At 43.0% G+C, this 18,059-nt stretch overlaps 1 protein-coding gene across 1 annotated transcript in view; it reads left to right on the top strand.

The window, feature by feature from the left end:
- Positions 1-18,059, top strand: part of LOC128406013 (unconventional myosin-XVIIIb-like) — a 176,338-nt gene that overhangs the window by 113,882 nt on the left and 44,397 nt on the right. Inside the window, exon 21 of the mRNA XM_053373062.1 lies at positions 787-895. Coding sequence (XP_053229037.1) covers positions 787-895 — 109 coding nt within the window. The remainder of the gene's footprint in view (positions 1-786; positions 896-18,059) is intronic.

The following is an 18,059-nucleotide window of genomic DNA, read 5'->3' as shown; positions in this document are numbered from 1 at the left end:
AGACCATATAACACCAGTCCTGAAAGACCTGCAGTGGCTCCTAGTATGTTTCCGAGCACAATTCAAAGTGTTGGTGCTGCCCTCTAAAGCCCTAAACTGCCTCGTCCCAGTATACCTGAAGGAGTGCCTCCACCCCCATTGTTCTATCCGGACACTGAGGTCCAGCTCCGAGGGCCTTCTGGCAATTCCCTCACTGTGAGAAGCGAAGCTACAGGGAACAAAGTAGAGGGCCTTCTTGGTAGTGGTGCCTGCCCTGTGGAACGCCCTCCCATCAGATGTCAAGGAAATAAATAACTATGTTACTTTTAGAAGACATCTGAAGGCAGCCCTGTTTAGAGAAGTTTTTAATGTTTGATGTTTTGTCGTATTATTATTAATAATATTTATAATAATAATATTCTGTTGGGAGCCACCCAGAGTGGCTGGGGAAACCCAGCAAGATGGGTGGGGTATAAAGAATAAATTGTTTTGTTTTGTTTTGTTTATTATTATTATTATTATTATTATTATTATTATTATTATTATTAGATCCTTAACCTCTTGAGAGGCTCCGTGGGAGCAGCTGTGGGTGGTGGACATGAATGTGGGTTCAAATGTACCAGCCCTGCCTTTAACACCTGTGTATATTTTTGAGGGATTGACTGGAGCTCTCTTTTAAGGACACACACTTGGCACTTGGGCTCTTCTGGGATTGCTGTGGGAAACCCTGGTCCCTGAGAGCCTGCAAGGAGCACAATGGCTGTGCAGCATGTGAAGCAGGCCATCTGAGTCACTCTTCTGTTTCAGACCAAGCATGACCAACTGCAGAAGAAGCTGGAGTCGGCAGAGAAGCAGCTGGAAGAGGCACAGCAGCAGCTTCATTTGCACGAAACTGGGGCAAGCAGCTCTGGCAAAGGTAGGGGGCATCCTTCAAATGGCAGGCTTTCTTACTTCATGGCATCTCCTTCCTCCAAGTCTAAGTTCACTCTCTGAAATTCTGGACCATATTTTAGGTAACCAAAAAGTTGTGTTTTGAGATGTCGTTTTCTTCCTTCCTTCCAAATTCATTCCTTCCCTTAAGCCTTAATTTCCAGCCTCCTTGTAACTTAGTCGCCTGCTTCCCTCCCCTGTTCTTTTCTCTCTGCCATCATTCCAGATTGCTCCATCCAACAGTTCTCAGGAGTGACATCTGTCTCTCCTCGTCATTCTGACTGGAGAGAGGCAGCAGGGTGGTGCTGAGAGTATGTCAGTTTGCGTAAAACCTCATCTTGGCTGCCCTGGAGAATTTGTGCTCCAGATATGTCAGGCAGATTTTGTAGCAGCAGATTGCTCAGGAAGCCTTGCAAATTGGTGTTTCAGTGTCCGCACACAACAGCTAAGGTTATTGTGAAGGTTGAGAGAGAAAAGAGCTGAGTTTTATTTCCTCAACTCCCCCCCCCCAATCCCCGGTACCAAGACTGTGCGGAGATGTGCAAAGGCTCCTAATTTGTGGGGAAATTGCTTTAGGTGGCTGAAGTTATGGCAAATCCACTTCAAAATGGGAGCAAAGGCCTTCTTCCTGCATACAGAAGCCAACTGTGCTGGCACCTGAATCTTACATCAACAGCACAAGCAACAGGATTCATACCTGAAGCAGTGGACTAATTTAGGGGGTGCATAGCAAAGTGTGTGACATGCATGGCTCTGTCTGCTGATGGAGATGAATGGCCGTGAAGTTCAGAAGGAACAGTTAAGGGATGCCACCACTGTCCCCCCCACCATCTACCCCCTGAAGCACTTGCTCACTCTGCCTAATGATAGAGCTGGCCTGCGATATTTCAATCCAAACACTACTTCTGTGATACAGGTGGTACCATTCAGCAATTTGCACCAGCTTCTGAAGTCATACCATTTTAAGCCATTAGCTTTCAGTTGTGTTCCCACCACATGTGCTTAAGCTCTGCAGCCATGTAGATCAAGGAACTCCATCAAACTATCTCACAAGTTTAGTGCAGCGGATTCTGATGTGTCAGCATCATTGCTATCATTTAAGACTGATATTGACAAGCTGAAATTTGTGCAGAGGAAGGTGGCCAAGATGATGAAGGGTTTAGAAAGCAAACCTTATGAGGAACAGTTGAGGGAGTGTATGGGTAGCCTTGAAAAGAGGAGACTGAATACCTGGAGGGCTGTCGCCTGGAAGGTGGAAGAAGCTTGTTTTCTGTTGCTGCTGCTGCTACTGCTTCAGAGGGAAAGGTGAATTCAAATTGCAAGAAAGGAGGGTCCAACTCAACTGTAGGAAGAACTATCTGACAGTAAGAGCCATGTGTCAAGAGCTGGAGTCAAGCGTAGGTCAGCAATAAAAAACATGGTTTCAGTGAAAACTCTTTATTCAAAGAAACCAAAACTGTGCAGGCCTAGTGATCCCAGCACTCTTTCCAGTAGGTATTGCCTCAGTGAGGCAGCACTCTTCCCACTGCTCTCTGAGGCTCCTGCTCTCCAGGGTCTTTCCCAAGCAGTCGCCAACTGCCTCTGTGCACAACCAATCTCTGCTCTGCTCTTTTCACTTCTCTGCATGTTCTAGGAGACCAGGGGGTTGGGTTGTAGCAGGAGGGGGAGACTCCCTGGATTCTTCATCTGCCTGACTCAGCTCTGCTTCTTAGCCACCCTCCTCTCCAGCCTCCACTTCAGCCTCAGAGTCTGAACTGCTCTCTGCCGCAGCCACTTCCTGCTCACTAAACCCTGTTACGTCTTCTGCCTCTGACACCTCCTCCTCCCAGTGTGCTCCCTCTTCTTCTTCCAACCACTCATTGTCCCACCACCAACCCCTGGCTCTGAGCCTTCTTCCCCTGGGGTTTCCCCAGTTGGGGCCTCCCACCACTTCTCTGCACCGCCCCCCCCCCAGTCCATGACACCATGGAGTGGAATGGACTCCCTTGAATGGTGGTGGATTCTCCTTCCATGGAGGTTTTTAAACAGAGTGTGGAAGACTATCTGTTAGGGATTCTTTAGCTGTGATTTTTGCATTGCAGGGACTTGGACTAGATGACCCTTGGGGATACCTTCCAATTCTACCATTCTATGATTCTGTTACCTTTCAGCATCTCTGTTCAAGGCCATTTCAAATCAATGGGGCTATTTTGAAAGGAAAACAGGATGCCCCTTTAAGCCAGATATTGTTGGATCCCAACTCCCATCAGCCCATTAGCTAGCATGCCCAGTGGTCAGTGTTGATGGGAGTAGTAGTTCAGCATCATCTTCAGGGGACCAGGCTGGGTACCCTGCCTTCAAGCAGAGTGCTCCATTTTATCAGAACCATTAAATAAAAATGTTAGAAAGTGTATAAGGACAATACCTTTACTGGGTCAACCAAGAAGTCCCCAAAAAATTATTTCTTTTATTTGTCCTGAATTTTCCAGCATTCAGCTTCATTAGACATCCACACATTCTGGTGCTCTAAGAGGTGGAGAAATTTCCCCCCTCTATCCACTTTTTATCCACTTTTTGTGGCAATGTTAAGGATAGTAGGAAAGGACATATTGAATAACTATTATCCTTCCTTCACTCACGCTAGTAAGTGCGGTAGCAGAGCAGATTCCCCTCAATATAGCTAAAAGCTAGTTTGGGGGTTCCTTTGAATCTCTTAGTTAAGATTATTTCCTGGTGTCCCCTTTGATCCCTCTTAAAAGAATAAAGACGCAAGAGTCTGAGTAAAGTAACAAAAAGTTTACTCACATTTCAGTTCATGGTTTGATCCCTGAAAGGCAGGTTTTACTTGGTACTTACACAAACAAAGTGTGAGTTCATCTCATATGGAGACTGAACTCATGCACTGTTGGCTGAGAGTCAGCAGACAGCAAAATTACATTACAAAATGTAATTAAATTACAAAATGGCAGCAGGACAGCAGCATGGCAGCAAAAGAGCAGCAAGACAATAGAAAGACAAAACAGCTTCCGGCAGAACTGCAGACATGATAAGAAGTGCGAGATAACCCTCTGGGGGGTCTCGAGCGGTGTGGGGGCTATTTGAGAGGTTTCGCGAAGGCTACGCAGACCTCGGAACCTCGGGAAGAGATCCTGAGGGGCGCTGATACCCAGCGGTGCCCAGAGGTGCTCTCTTGCTCCCTGGGTCTTAATAATAGACTCAGGGACGGGATTGAGCTGCGGGCACGAAGGGGGAGCAACTTTAAACCCACACCGTGAAGCCTCAGACTTCTTATGAAAGCAGTTAGCTTCCAAAACCAACAATGAATTTGGACCTACAGCTGACGGAGCTAATCCGAGCACTGCTTTAAAACTTGAGATCTATTAGAATTCGGCGAGTTACGGGATGCAGAAAGGGAGTCCGTCTCAGACAACTGGGAGAAAATGGCGCACGATGGAAGGTTGGAGGAAGGAGGAGAGAAAAAAAGTTTCCGCTGAGTGAGTGTTACTTTTTAAGCCCTCGAACACGAACTACAAAATGTTGAGGCAAAGCTACTTTTGAAATGACTACTGGGGGGAAAGTACTGTAGGTGTCTTTTGATCGGCTTGGGACGGGTCTCTGTCGGACGGAGGCAAATCACTAAATAATTCATCGCACTCCTCCATTTTAAGTGAAGAGGGTCTCAGTCATACTGGACTTGCAAAAAGATTTGGCTGCAGACTCAAAGAGAAATCAAGGAGAAACCCTGACGGTAGGAGAAGCGCGTGGTGGTGGTTTCTACACTGACTTTTAACAGTTTCCTGAGGGGGCCAAGACTAATATTAAAGGAACAAAGAAAAACAGGAGGGGGGGTTAATCTTCCCCCTCCCTCCCCCCCTCCATCATCGGGAGGAAGAAGAAGTCGGAAATTACGCTTCGGGAACTTGGGAGCCTTACACAACCCGCGCGTGGTTTGAAACAACCTTATGGACTGATAGAAGAAGAGAAGAAAACACATGGGGGATAATAAATAAACTCTTACCCTTTGCCTTATGGAATATCTGCCTGAAGACTCTCAGACTTCCCTGCTGCCTCCTGTGTGTTGTAGTACGTGGGGAGAGGAGGGATAGAAGTGATGGACGTGCTGGGAGTGACGAGACAGCGTGTGGATTAGGGACTGCCACTGTGTGGGGAGCTAAAAAATTACATTCTAAAAGCAAAGAAGGCGGGAAAGTGCTCCCCTTGGTGGCTGGCTGAAACATTGTGTGGACTGACTTTGTGTGATATATATATAAGATCTAAATTTTTGTATAATATATATCTAAGATGTCCAGGAAAAATGGGGAAAAGGGAATAGGGACTCCAGCAGAGAGACGCCCATCTAGACAAGAAAATGGAAAAGAAAACAGGGAATATGAGAGCTTACTGGGGGAAATAAGAAAAGAGTTTAAGCAGAATGAGCAATATATAGAGAGAAAATTATTGGAGGTCTAGGAAGCCTTAGACAAAAAATTGGAAATGGTGGTGGGAGAGTTGACAGGGAAGGTAAAAGACTTGGAAATAAGAACTAAGGTGGTAGAGGATTCAACCAAGCGCACACAGAAAGATCTAAAGGAAGTAAAAAGACAGACAGAACAAATTAGAGGAGAAATTACAGAAATGAATAGGGCACAGGAGGAGATGTTGGATAATCTATCTACTCTGGAGATGCGTCAAAAAGAGCGAAATCTGAAATTCAGGGGTCTCCCGGAGACGCCAAATGAGAATATAAGAGATAAAATAATAAGAGAACTGGCTGGGTGGATGGAACTAAGAGAAGAAGATATTGGCCCAATGATAATGAATGTCTTTAGAATAAAGGTTAGATCAGTGAAAGCAAGGGCAAAAAAGCTTCCTGGAGATGTTCTAGTCATGTTTAACTCATTGGACATAAGAAATGAAATACTGAGACTGAATTACAACAAAAATCTATGCATAGATGGAGTGAAAATCTTGATTTTTAGGGAGATCCCTGCCAGGTTTCTGAAACGAAGGGGAATTTATAAACAAATGGTGAGTCTACTGAAAAGGAATGGAATTCAGCATAGAATTCAGCTCTACCTCTCTTTTAAATCAGAACCAGTGAAGGCAGTGAAGGTCCTGTGTGAGTGCCTGGAGGCGGTTGGAGGTTGGATGGCGGCTAAAAGATTGAGGTTGAATCCTGACAAGACAGAAGTACTGTTTTTGGGGGACAGGAGGCGGGCAGGTGTGGAGGATTCACTGGTCCTGAATGGGGTAACTGTGCCCCTGAAGGACCAGGTGCGCAGCCTGGGAGTCATTTTGGACTCACAGCTGTCCATGGAGGCACAGGTCAAATCTGTGTCCAGGGCAGCTGTTTACCAGCTCCATCTGGTACGTAGGCTGAGACCCTATCTGCCTGCGGACTGTCTCGCCAGAGTGGTGCATGCTCTGGTTATCTCGCGCTTGGATTACTGCAATGCGCTCTACGTGGGGCTGCCTTTGAAGGTGACCCGGAAACTACAACTAATCCAGAACGCGGCAGCTAGACTGGTGACTGGGAGCGGCCGCAGAGACCACATAACACCGGTCTTGAAAGACCTACATTGGCTCCCAGTACGTTTCCGAGCACAATTCAAAGTGTTGGTGCTGACCTTTAAAGCCCTAAACGGCCTTGGTCCAGTATATCTGAAGGAGCGTCTCCACCCCCATCATTCAGCCCGGACGCTGAGGTCCAGCGCCGAGGGCCTTCTGGCGGTTCCCTCACTGCGAGAAGCCAAGTTACAGGGAACCAGGCAGAGGGCCTTCTCAGTAGTGGCGCCTTCCCTGTGGAACACCCTCGCACCAGATGTCAAAGAGAACAACAACTACCAGGCTTTTAGAAGACATCTGAAGGCAGCCCTGTTTCGGGAAGCTTTTAATGTTTGATGTATTATAGTATTTTAATATTCTTTTGGAAGCCGCCCAGAGTGGCTGGGGAAGCCCAGCCAGATGGGCGGGGTATAAATAATAAATTATTATTATTATTATTATTATTATTATTATTATTATTATTATTGGAATTCCCAGAAGGAATCTCCTTTTACTTTAAAGATAAAAGATTCAAACTAACTAGCCCCCAAGAGTTAGAAAAATTCTCCAGAAGATACGACAAAGAGTTAGGGAGGACAGGGAAAATAAAACCAAGACAGGACCAGAAAGAGGAAGGAAAGGAAAAGGAGAAAGAAGAAGAACATCAGGAAGAAGAGGAGGAACAAGAAGAAGAGAGAGAGGAATCAGAAGAAGAAGACAACAACAAAGAACAGTAAACTTAGCGCAAGTGAGTGGGAACTCTTAGATAAAAGAAATAATGAACCTGAAAGTATTTTCCTGGAATGTCAATGGGATGAACAATTTAAATAAGAGACGAAAAGTTAACCATGTTTTGATTAAACAAAACCTAGATATCATATGCCTGCAAGAAACACATGTAGCAAAAAAGCATAAAAGAATTTTAAGTAATAAAAAACTGGGCCAAGAGTTTATCGCGTCAGATTCGAACAAAAAGAGAGGTGTGGTAATATATGTAAAAGAGAAGCATAATCCAAAATTAATTTTTAAGGAGGATGAGGGAAGAATATTGATTGTACAAATTGGGTTTCAAGGGGGAAAATGGCTGATTGTGGGGATCTAGGCACCAAACGATAAAGCTGAATTTTATACAAAGTTGAATGAAATAATGTTAGAGTATTTAGATCAGAAATTGATACTACTGGGAGATTTTAATGGAGTGGTGGTACCGGATTTAGACAGATTAACAAAGAGGCGAAATACATATGAAGGTAAACTGCCGAAGGCCTTCTTTGATATGGCCAATACATTGGGAGTAATTGACATCTGGAGATTAAGGAATCCAACAGTAAGACAATTTTCATTCCACTCTGAACCAAACTAAAGCTTCAGCAGAATAGATCAGATCTGGGTTTCTAAGATTCTAACACCGAGAGTAACTAGAATTGAAATCCTCCCAAGAACCCTGTCAGATCATAATCCGCTATATATGGAATTAAAAGGAAAGGACCCTTCTACACATAGATGGAGAATGAATGAGAGCTTATTTAATGACCAGAGAGTAGTGGAAACTGCAAAAGAGACAATAACAGACTATTTTAAATGGAATCTAAACAAAGAAACACCAATTGAAACAGTCTGGGACGCGAGCAAAGCGGTGATAAGGGGTTTCCTGATTCAAAAAAACAGCTTCCAGAAAAGAGGGAGAGAGAAGAAGAAAGAAGAGATCCTGTCCCAGCTCATGGAGAACGAAAAACAGCTAATAACAAAACCTAAAGATGAAATAATAAAACGAAATATAAAAATGTTGCAGTCTCAGTTCTCCATGGTGGTGGGACAGGAGATCAAATGGAAAATAAAAACCATGAGACAAAAAAATTTTGAGTCTGCCAACAAAGTTGGGAGATTCTTGGCATGGCAAATAAAAGCAAGACAAAAACAGAACACAATTTGTAAAATAAAAGATGGGGATAAAATGATTGAGGACCCGAAAGAAATTAGAAAAGTATTTCAGAGATTCTATAGAGATCTTTATAGGAAAGATAAAGAAGACAATAAGAGAATAGAAAAGTATATCCATGACCATAAATTGCATCAAATCTCAGAAGAAGAAAAAAGAATGCTTAACCAGGAGATAACAGAATAAGAGGCCACAAAGGCAATAAAAAGAATGAAAATAGGGAAGGCCCCAGGACCGGACAGTATCTCAGCAAAGTATTATAAAACACTATCGCAATACCTGACACCTGTTCTAAGTGAAGTAATGAATAAAGTCTTAAGAGAAGGAAAGATGCCAAACACCTGGAAAGAAGCCTATATTACACTGATCCCGAAGAAAGAGGTGGATATATTAGATGTAAAAAATTTCAGACCAATTTCATTATTGAATAACGACTATAAGCTATTTGCGGATATACTAGCGAATAGACTAAAAATGGTGTTAAATAAGGTGATACACAAGGACCAAACAGGCTTTCTGCCGGAGAGGCAACTAAGGGACAACGTAAGAAACCTGATAAATATAATTGAATACCTTGCAGTCAGAAATGAGAAACAGGCAGTATTAATGTTCATAGACGCGGAAAAAGCGTTCGATAATGTTTCTTGGCATTTCATGAAAGAAAACTTAAAAGTATTAGGAATTGGTGAAAATTTTTTGAGAGGTATTGACACGATTTATTCGGACCAAAAAGCAAAGTTAATAATTAATAACAACATATCAGATAACTTTGAGATAACTAAAGGTACTAGGCAGGGATGTCCTTTGTCTCCCTTGCTATTTATTACAGTCGTAGAGGTCTTGAACAAGAAGCTAAGAGAATCATCAGAAGTCAGAGGCATTAAGGTGGGACGAAAATAATTTAAGTTAAGAGCCTTCGCAGATGATCTAGTCTTAACGTTGGAAGAACCAAGACAAAGTGTGAAAGAGGCAAGGTATCAGGGTTTAAACTCAACAAAAACAAGACGAAAATGCTAGCAAAAAATCTGAAGAAAGAAGAGATGGAAGAATTACAAGTAGACTCAGGAATCGCGATAGCTAAAAAAATAAAATATTTAGGAATTTGGATGACAACAAAAAATATAAACCTGTACAAGGACAACTATGAGGTGGTATGGAAAGAAATTAAGAAAGATATGGATATATGGAGCAGACTAAAATTGTCATTATTAGGCAGAATCTCTGTGATAAAAATGAATATACTACCTAGACTGTTATTTTTATTTCAAGCAATACCAGTGGTAAAAGGGATAAGACAATTTAAGGATTGGCAAAAAAATTTAGCGGAATTTGTCTGGCAGGGGAAAAGGCCAAGGATAAAAATGAAGATACTAGTAGATAAGAAAGAGAGAGGAGGTTTTGATTTACCAGACCTGACTTTATATTATGAAGCTTCGTGCTTGGTATGGTTAAAAGATTGGCTGACTTTAGAAAACACTGACCTATTAGATCTAGAGGGCCACGACAATAGATACGGTTGGCATTCGTACCTATGGTACAACAAAGTAAAGGTACATAAAGGTTTTCTAAACCATGTGATTAGGAAATCTTTATATGAAGTATGGGAGCGGAATAAAAACCTCCTGGAAAGAAAGACACCGTGGTGGATATCACCAATTGAGGTGTTGACAACAAAAAAAGTAAACATGGAAGGGGAAAGAGTAACATATGAAGATATTACTAGGAAAACAGACCAAGGGATAAAGCTCAAACCATATAACCAAATGTCATAGACCAAATGGAGCAAACAGCACGCAGACCTAGTGGTGGGAGGAAAAAATCCTTAAATAAGAGACACGGGGGAATGATTAATGGGCTTCAATGTCTGTACACTAATGCGCAAAGCATGGGAAATAAACAAGATGAGCTTGAGCTCTTGGTACAGCAAACTAAATATGACATAATAGGCATCACTGAAACCTGGTGGGATAAGTCCCATGATTGGAATGTAATAATGGAGGGATACAATCTATTTCAGAGAAACAGACCAGACAAGAAAGGAGGAGGAGTGGCATTATATGTCAGGGATGTGTATACCTGTGAAGAGATCCAAGATTTAGAACCTCAAAGCCAAAGTGAGAGCATTTGGGTCAAAATTAAGGGAGAGAAGAATAACAGTGACCTCATTGTGGGAGTTTACTATAGATCCCCAAGCCAAACGGAGGACATAGATGATGCCTTCCTGGAACAGATGGCCAAGCATGCAAAAGGAAGGGAGATAGTAGTAATGGGGGACTTCAATTACCCGGATATTTGTTGGATGTCAAACTCAGCCAAGAGCATAAGGTCAAACAGATTCCTCACTGGCCTTGCAGACAACTTCATTGTCCAGAAAGTGGGAGAAGCAACAAGAGGAACAGCCATTTTAGATCTGGTCCTAACCAATGTTGATGACCTGGTTAGTGGGGTAGAAGTGGAAGGATCATTAGGCGCGAGTAATCATGCTCTTCTGAAGTTTACTATACAGCGGAAAGGAGCAGCCAAGCATACTAGGACTCAATTTCTTGACTTTAAGAAAGCCGACTTCATAAAACTTTGGAAAGTGCTGGGTGAGATCCCATGGACAGTAATACTAAAAGGAAAGGGAGTTCATGATGGCTGAGAGTTTGTTAAGAGGGAGATAGTAAAAGCACAACTTCAGGCAATACCAATGAGACGGAAAAATGGAAGGTGCCTAAAGAAGCCAGGGTGGCTATCTAAAGAACTTTTAACTGAGTTAAGATTAAAAAAGGATGTGTACAAAAAATGGAAAAGGGGGGAAACCACAAAGAGGAATTCAAACAAATAGCCAGCACGTGTAGACACAAAGTCAGAAAAGCTAAAGCACAGAATGAACTCAGGCTTGCTAGAGAGGTTAAAAGCAACAAAAAAGGCTTTTATGGGTATGTTCGTAGCAAAAGGAAGAACAAAGAAACAGTGGGGTCACTCAGAGGAGAAGATGGTGAAATGCAAACAGGGGACACAGAAAGGGCTGAACTCCTCAATGCCTTCTTTGCCTCAGTCTTCTCCGATAAAGAAAACAATGCCCGACCTGAAGAATTTGGAGCAAATGATTCAGCAGAGGAAACACAGCCCAGAATAACTAAGGAGATAGTACAAGAACACTTGGCTAGTTTAGATGTATTCAAGTCTCCAGGGCCAGATGAACTGCATCCAAGAGTATTAAAAGAACTGGCAGATGTGATCTCAGAACCACTGGCAGTCATCTTTGAGAATTCCTGGAGAACAGGCGAAGTCCCGGCAGACTGGAGGAGGGCAAATGTTGTCCCTATTTTCAAAAAGGGGAAAAGAGAGGACCCAAATAATTACCGCCCAGACAGTCTGACATCAATACCAGGGAAGATTCTGGAGCAGATCATTAAGCAAACAGTCTGTGAGCACCTAGAAAGGAATGCTGTGATTACCAATAGTCAGCATGGATTTCTGAAAAATAAGTCATGTCAGACTAACCTGATCTCGTTTTCTGACAGAATTACAAGCCTGGTAGATGAAGGGAACGCAGTGGATGTAGCCTACCTTGATTTCAGCAAGTCATTTGACAAGGTGCCCCATGATATTCTTGTAAAGAAGCTGGTAAAATGCGGTCTTGACTATGCTACCACTCAGTGGATTTGTAACTGGCTGACTGACCGAACCCAAAGGGTGCTCATCAATGGTTCCTCTTCATCCTGGAGAAGAGTGACTAGTGGGGTGCCACAGGGTTCTGTCTTGGGCCCGGTCTTATTCAACATCTTTATTAATGACTTGGATGATGGACTCAAGGGCATCCTGATCAAATTTGCAGATGACACCAAACTGGGAGGGGTGGCTAACACCCCAGAGGACAGGATCACACTTCAAAACGACCTTGACAGATTAGAGAACTGGGCCAAAACAAACAAGATGAATTTTAACAGGGAGAAATGTAAAGTATTGCACTTGGGCAAAAAAAAAAATGAGAGGCACAAATACAAGATGGGTGACACCTGGCTTGAGAGCACTACATGTGAAAAGGATCTAGGACTCTTGGTTGACCACAAACTTGACATGAGCCAACAGTGTGACGCGGCAGCTAAAAAAGCCAATGCAATTCTGGGCTGCATCAATAGGAGTATAGCATCTAGATCAAGGGAAGTAATAGTGCCACTATATTCTGCTCTGGTCAGACCTCACCTGGAGTACTGTATCCAGTTCTGGGCACCACAGTTCAAGAAGGACACTGACAAACTGGAACGTGTCCAGAGGAGGGCAACCAAAATGGTCAAAGGCCTGGAAACGATGCCTTATGAGGAACGGCTAAGGGAGCTGGGCATGTTTAGCCGGGAGAAGAGGAGGTTAAGGGGTGATATGATAGCCATGTTCAAATATATAAAAGGATGTCACATAGAGGAGGGAGAAAGGTTGTTTTCTGCTGCTCCGGAGAAGCGGACACGGAGCAATGGTTCCAAACTACAAGAAAGAAGATTCCACCTAAACATTAGGAAGAACTTCCTGACAGTAAGAGCTGTTCGACAGTGGAATTTGCTGCCAAGGAGTGTGGTGGAGTCTCCTTCTTTGGAGGTCTTTAAGCAGACAACCATATGTCAGGAGTGCTCTGATGGTGTTTCCTGCTTGGCAGGGGGTTGGACTCGATGGCCCTTGTGGTCTCTTCCAACTCTATGATTCTATGATTCTAAGTTCTTAAAGAAATGGAAGTGCCTGATCACCTCATCTGTCTCCTGAGAAATCTCTATGTGAGACAAGAAGCTACAGTTAGAACTGGGTATGGAACAACTGATTGGTTCAAAATTGGGATATGAGTACGACAAGGCTGTATATTGTCTGCCTGCTTATTTAACTTAAATGCAGAATTCATCATGCGAAAGGCTGGGCTGGATGAATCCCCAGCCGGAATTAAGATTGTCGGAAGAAATATCAACAACCTCAGATATGCAGATGACACAACCTTGATGGCAGAAAGTGAGGAGGAATTAAAGAACCTTTTATTGAGGGTGAAAGAGGAGAGCGCAAAATATGGTCTGAAGCTCAACATCAAAAAAACGAAGATCATGGCCACTGGTCCCATCACCTCCTGGCAAATAGAAGGGGAAGAAATGGAGGCAGTGAGAGATTTTACTTTCTTGGGCTCCATGATCACTGCAGATGGTGACAGCAGCCACGAAATTAAAAGATGCCTGCTTCTTGGAAGAAAAGCAATGACAAACCTAGACAGCATCTTAAAAAGTAGAGGCATCACCTTGCCAACAAAGGTCCGTATAGTAAAAGCTATGGTTTTCCCAGTAGTGATGTATGGAAGTGAGAGCTGGACCATAAAGAAGGTCGCTCGCTGAAGAATTGATGCTTTTGAATTATGGTGCTGGAGGAGACTCTTGAGAGTCCCATGGACTGCAAGAAGATCAAACCTCTCCATTCTGAAGGAAATCAGCCCTGAGTGCTCACTGGAAGGGCAGATTGTGAAGCTGAGGCTCCAATACTTTGGCCACCTTATGAGAAGAGAAGACTCCCTGGAAAAGACACTGATGTTGGGAAAGATGGAGGGCACAAGGAAAAGGGGACGACAGAGGACGAGATGGTTGGATAGTGGAACTTCCGGGTTGGTGCCATTGTTTAATGGCGGATTCCCTCCGAGCTCCGGAGGGAATCGGCTCCGTAGCGTCTGGGTCTGGCCGCTGCGGCGAAGCGGGGACCCTTAAAATCACAGGCGCGGATGCCTGTGAACACAGAGACTCGGCGGGCACCATTTGCGCCCCCCCAATCCGCGACGGAGCCTTTTTAAAGGCTTCGGAACGGAGGCAGGGTGAGGCGTGGTGCTGAGAGTACTCCCTCGCCTACGGAGTGAAGCCGCAAGCCATTGACAGAGAGCGCCAACTTCTTCCAAGACCGATTGGACTCTAAAATATAAACCCGTGAGTAATACGGAGATTGGAACTTTAAAAATTTTTAATTTTGGATTTGGAACGAGCGGGAAGGGGCTAAAAAGGAAGTTCACCCCCCCCCTTTGTAAACAATCTAAAGCAAAGGACTGGGCAGCTAAGGTCGAGAGAATCTGTTTTTTGTTTTTTAATGAAAGATCCTGACTTCACGGTTTTGATACTATAAGAAGATTTACTGGAGGATAAAAAGAATTTTGGGAGCTGAAATTTCACACACCCCCCGAGACCCGGGAACGTCCTATGAGAAAGCCTGTTGCATTGAAGATTTTGACAGCTGTCAAGTGAGCTGCTAGTCAGCTAGTTGTCAGCTGGAAAAAGAGAACATTGTTTCTGCTGTTTTTGCTGGTTTACTTGGTATAACTTGTTGAAAATAAGGAGGGCTGATACAAAATAACTGGACTTTTGGTTTTGAGCTGAAAGGAACAACAAGGAACTAAAATCCCCCTAGAGGGGTAATAGGACATTACATCACAAAAATGGCTGGAGTATGTAAAATCCAAGCAGAATTGGACAGAGCACTCGTTCTCTTGGGAAACTTGCAAGATGAGTACAATGCTTTGTCTACAAAGGTATCACTACTACACTGGACAGTAAACAACAGTTTTGAGCCTGATAAGGACTTGAAACAGGAAGCCCATTCAACTGAACAAATAAATGAAACTGAAAGTGTAGATACGATGGAGCAATATGTTTTTGAAGAAAATGAAGGAGGAGCAGGAGATTTGCAGGAGTCAAAGGAGAGTTACAATATGAGGCCTGACATGATGATAAAAAAGGATAATAAAAAGTGGATGTGGAAAGCCTGGTCTGAATGGGAGTCTGGAAAATGGAGAGATCCCTTTTGGAGGAGATCTGAAGACCTGAGGATTACAAATTTGTTGGTGAAAGCTGGAGCTTTGGGGACATCTGGATTTGAAAGAAATTTGAAACAAGAGTTGGAGCACCCCATAGGCTTTGCCTTTAAGTATGGAGGACTGGCTGGAAGCGACATGGATTCTGTTGGGCCGGAGCCCCTCCGAGACTTGGGGTTTAACATCAAGGACTATCAAAGAGACCGGCAGAAAGGAACTGAGAGAGATATAAGGGCCTCGGATGTGAGATCTCCAGGCTAAATAAATAATATAAAGACTGATGGATATTGGTTGGGGACTGGAACCGGGAAAAGGGTGAGTGGAGGTTGGGAATCCAAAGGGTACATAAGGATAATTTGCTTTTTATATTTTTTGTTAGTGGTAAGGAAATTGGGTAAATCGTGGAAGGGAAATTTTGGTCGACTTTAGGAAAAAGGTTTAAGAATAATCAATGAGGTATAAGTATTGATGTGTAATTTTAATAAGGTAAAATTGGTTTCTTTTCTTTTTAAATTAATTGAAAATAAGGCTGTTAAAAATAAATTGAAGAAATGGAAAAAAGAAGTAAAGTAAAGCAATAGTATGTTAGAACAAATGTTTAAGCTAAGGTAAAGAAATAAGTTAAGGACTTGCTGAACTGACAATTTAAATTGGAATACAAGAAGGGGAGGTGTGAGGAAGTCTGAGAAATAAGGTTAAGAATAATAAGTATTAGAAACTTTATGTGTTTTTTCTATTTTTTTTTTGTTTAGTTTTGAATGTTATGTATTTTTGTGTTTTTTGTTTTGTTTATTTTTTGTTTTTGTTTGTTGTGTGTTATTTGAAAATGCTAATAAATATTTAATAAAAAAAAAAAAGAGATGGTTGGATAGTGTTCTCAAAGTTACCAGCATGAGTTTGACCAAACTGCGGGAGGCAGTGGAAGACAGAAGTGCCTGGCGTGCTCTGGTCCATAGGGTCACAAAGAGTCGGACACGACTAAACGACTAAACAACAACAACAACAACAAGAAGAGAATTATCTTTTTTGCTGATTGTGTTTTCACTCACACCTTGAGATCTACCAGCCCAAGTAAATCTGTCCAGCCTGGTCTGTCCACCTCTGTTTAATACTGTTTCTTCCATCCAACACGCTTCTAATGCTCTTAGTTCATGAGACAAAGGTTCTTGAGAGCAGAGCAGTAAGGCCTACAAGGCCTACACAATTATTCAAGCCTGCTAACTGCTGTTAGCAGCAAACTGCTAAGTCACTGTGACTCTTGACTCATCTTGAGTCTCCCTATAAAAGTAGCCAGCCTCTCTATGGGCCTCAGTGTTTTTGTCCCAGCCAGTGTGTGTGTTGTGTTGTTGCAGACAGATTGGCTCCAGGACTCTAGTAAATCAGTAACTAAGACTGTGCCTCTGTGAAGAGTCAGATAGCTGCTATGAGCACTCTGTGTATGCTCTTTAACTATGCTGTTTCTGAACAACACTGTTTATGAAGAAGACTCTGCATTGATTAATTTACTGCTGCACGACATTAGTTGGTGAAATAAAGCCACACTATTTCCTTTGAAAGAGGGCCCATAGGAAATGGGGTGTTTCCTTATCTTCCCCATTGCCCCGCTGCAGGTATGTTCAAATTGTGTTGGGCTGAATAAATAGCAGATCTCAGAAAGTCTTTAAAAGATCTAACTCCCCAGTCCAACACCCACATCTTACTTCTTCTGCTTCTTCTCCAGCTCATGGTTCCGGCTTTGCTGGCTTTCCATCAACACTCGTGTATCTCCCAAATCACACGTCAGCTGCTTACACTTTCTTTTCAGCCGCTGTGCTGTCCGCCTGGCACCTTCATACGCCTTCTGGGCCTCACCTAGCTGCAAGGCAGGGAGTGTAGTGGGTTGAGAAGTGAAAACAAGAGAGACCCGCACAGGAGTGTCACATGCTCACCCAATGGATGTGGGCCCCGTAAAACCCCATTGCCACTTGCCCAGTTGCCAAGCAGATGGCTGCAGAAAAAACCACAAGCAGCTGGTATTGCCCTCTCCCACTGCTTGCCAACAGCAGCTGGAATTCAGTGGTAGCTGCCTCAGACCATGGAGGGTCCATTGGGACAAAACTAGAACTGCGCTAGATCAGGCTAAAAGGCCATTCTGCTTCCCACAGTGGCTGGCCAGGTGGCTGGGAAAACCATAAGCAGGGAACTTAGCCAGTGGCTTTACTCTTCTCTTTTTTCCCAACACATGGTATAATAACAATAATATTTTTTAAATTTATATCCCACCTATCTTGCTGGGTTTCACAGCCACTCTGGGCTTACAACATAGATAAAAACACAACAAAGCATCAAACATTAAAAAACAAAATACCCTATACGAGCAACAAACAAACCAATAAACCAATAGAAACCAACAACAACAACTATAAACAATTTACAATTATACCCAAATTAAAATAACCGCCAACTCCAACTAAACATTTAACCAACATCAACCTGATAAAAGCAGAGGAATCAAAATTAGAACCATTTAAAATATTTTAAAACATTTTAGCCAGTTGCCCCATTCCAAGAGTTGTTCCAGCAATGTCCTTCCGGCCTCCCAGGAGCCTCTTTTAGGAAGGATCCCTGAGTAATACTCAGGGATAAACTGCTCCTGAACAGGAGGGTTCTGTCTAGTTATTACAGTATTACAGTCCATCATATAGTTATTACAGTCCATAATTGATTGTTTCATGCGGGTGGAGGTTTCCTGACTATTTATTGAACCATGGCTGTTTTAACATCATGTTGGTAAGCTGCTTAGTGTTTTCTTTGGAACAGAAAGTGCAGGTTGTAGATCTAGGTTGAAAACACAAGTTTAAAAAACCCTCCATGCATTTCTCAAATCCCTTTTTACAAAAGAGTAAG

This window comes from Podarcis raffonei, chromosome W, assembly GCF_027172205.1.
Source record: "Podarcis raffonei isolate rPodRaf1 chromosome W, rPodRaf1.pri, whole genome shotgun sequence".
Lineage (NCBI taxonomy): Eukaryota > Metazoa > Chordata > Lepidosauria > Squamata > Lacertidae > Podarcis > Podarcis raffonei.
The sequence above is the reverse complement of the archived record's forward strand: the minus strand, read 5'-3'. Positions and strand labels throughout refer to the sequence as shown.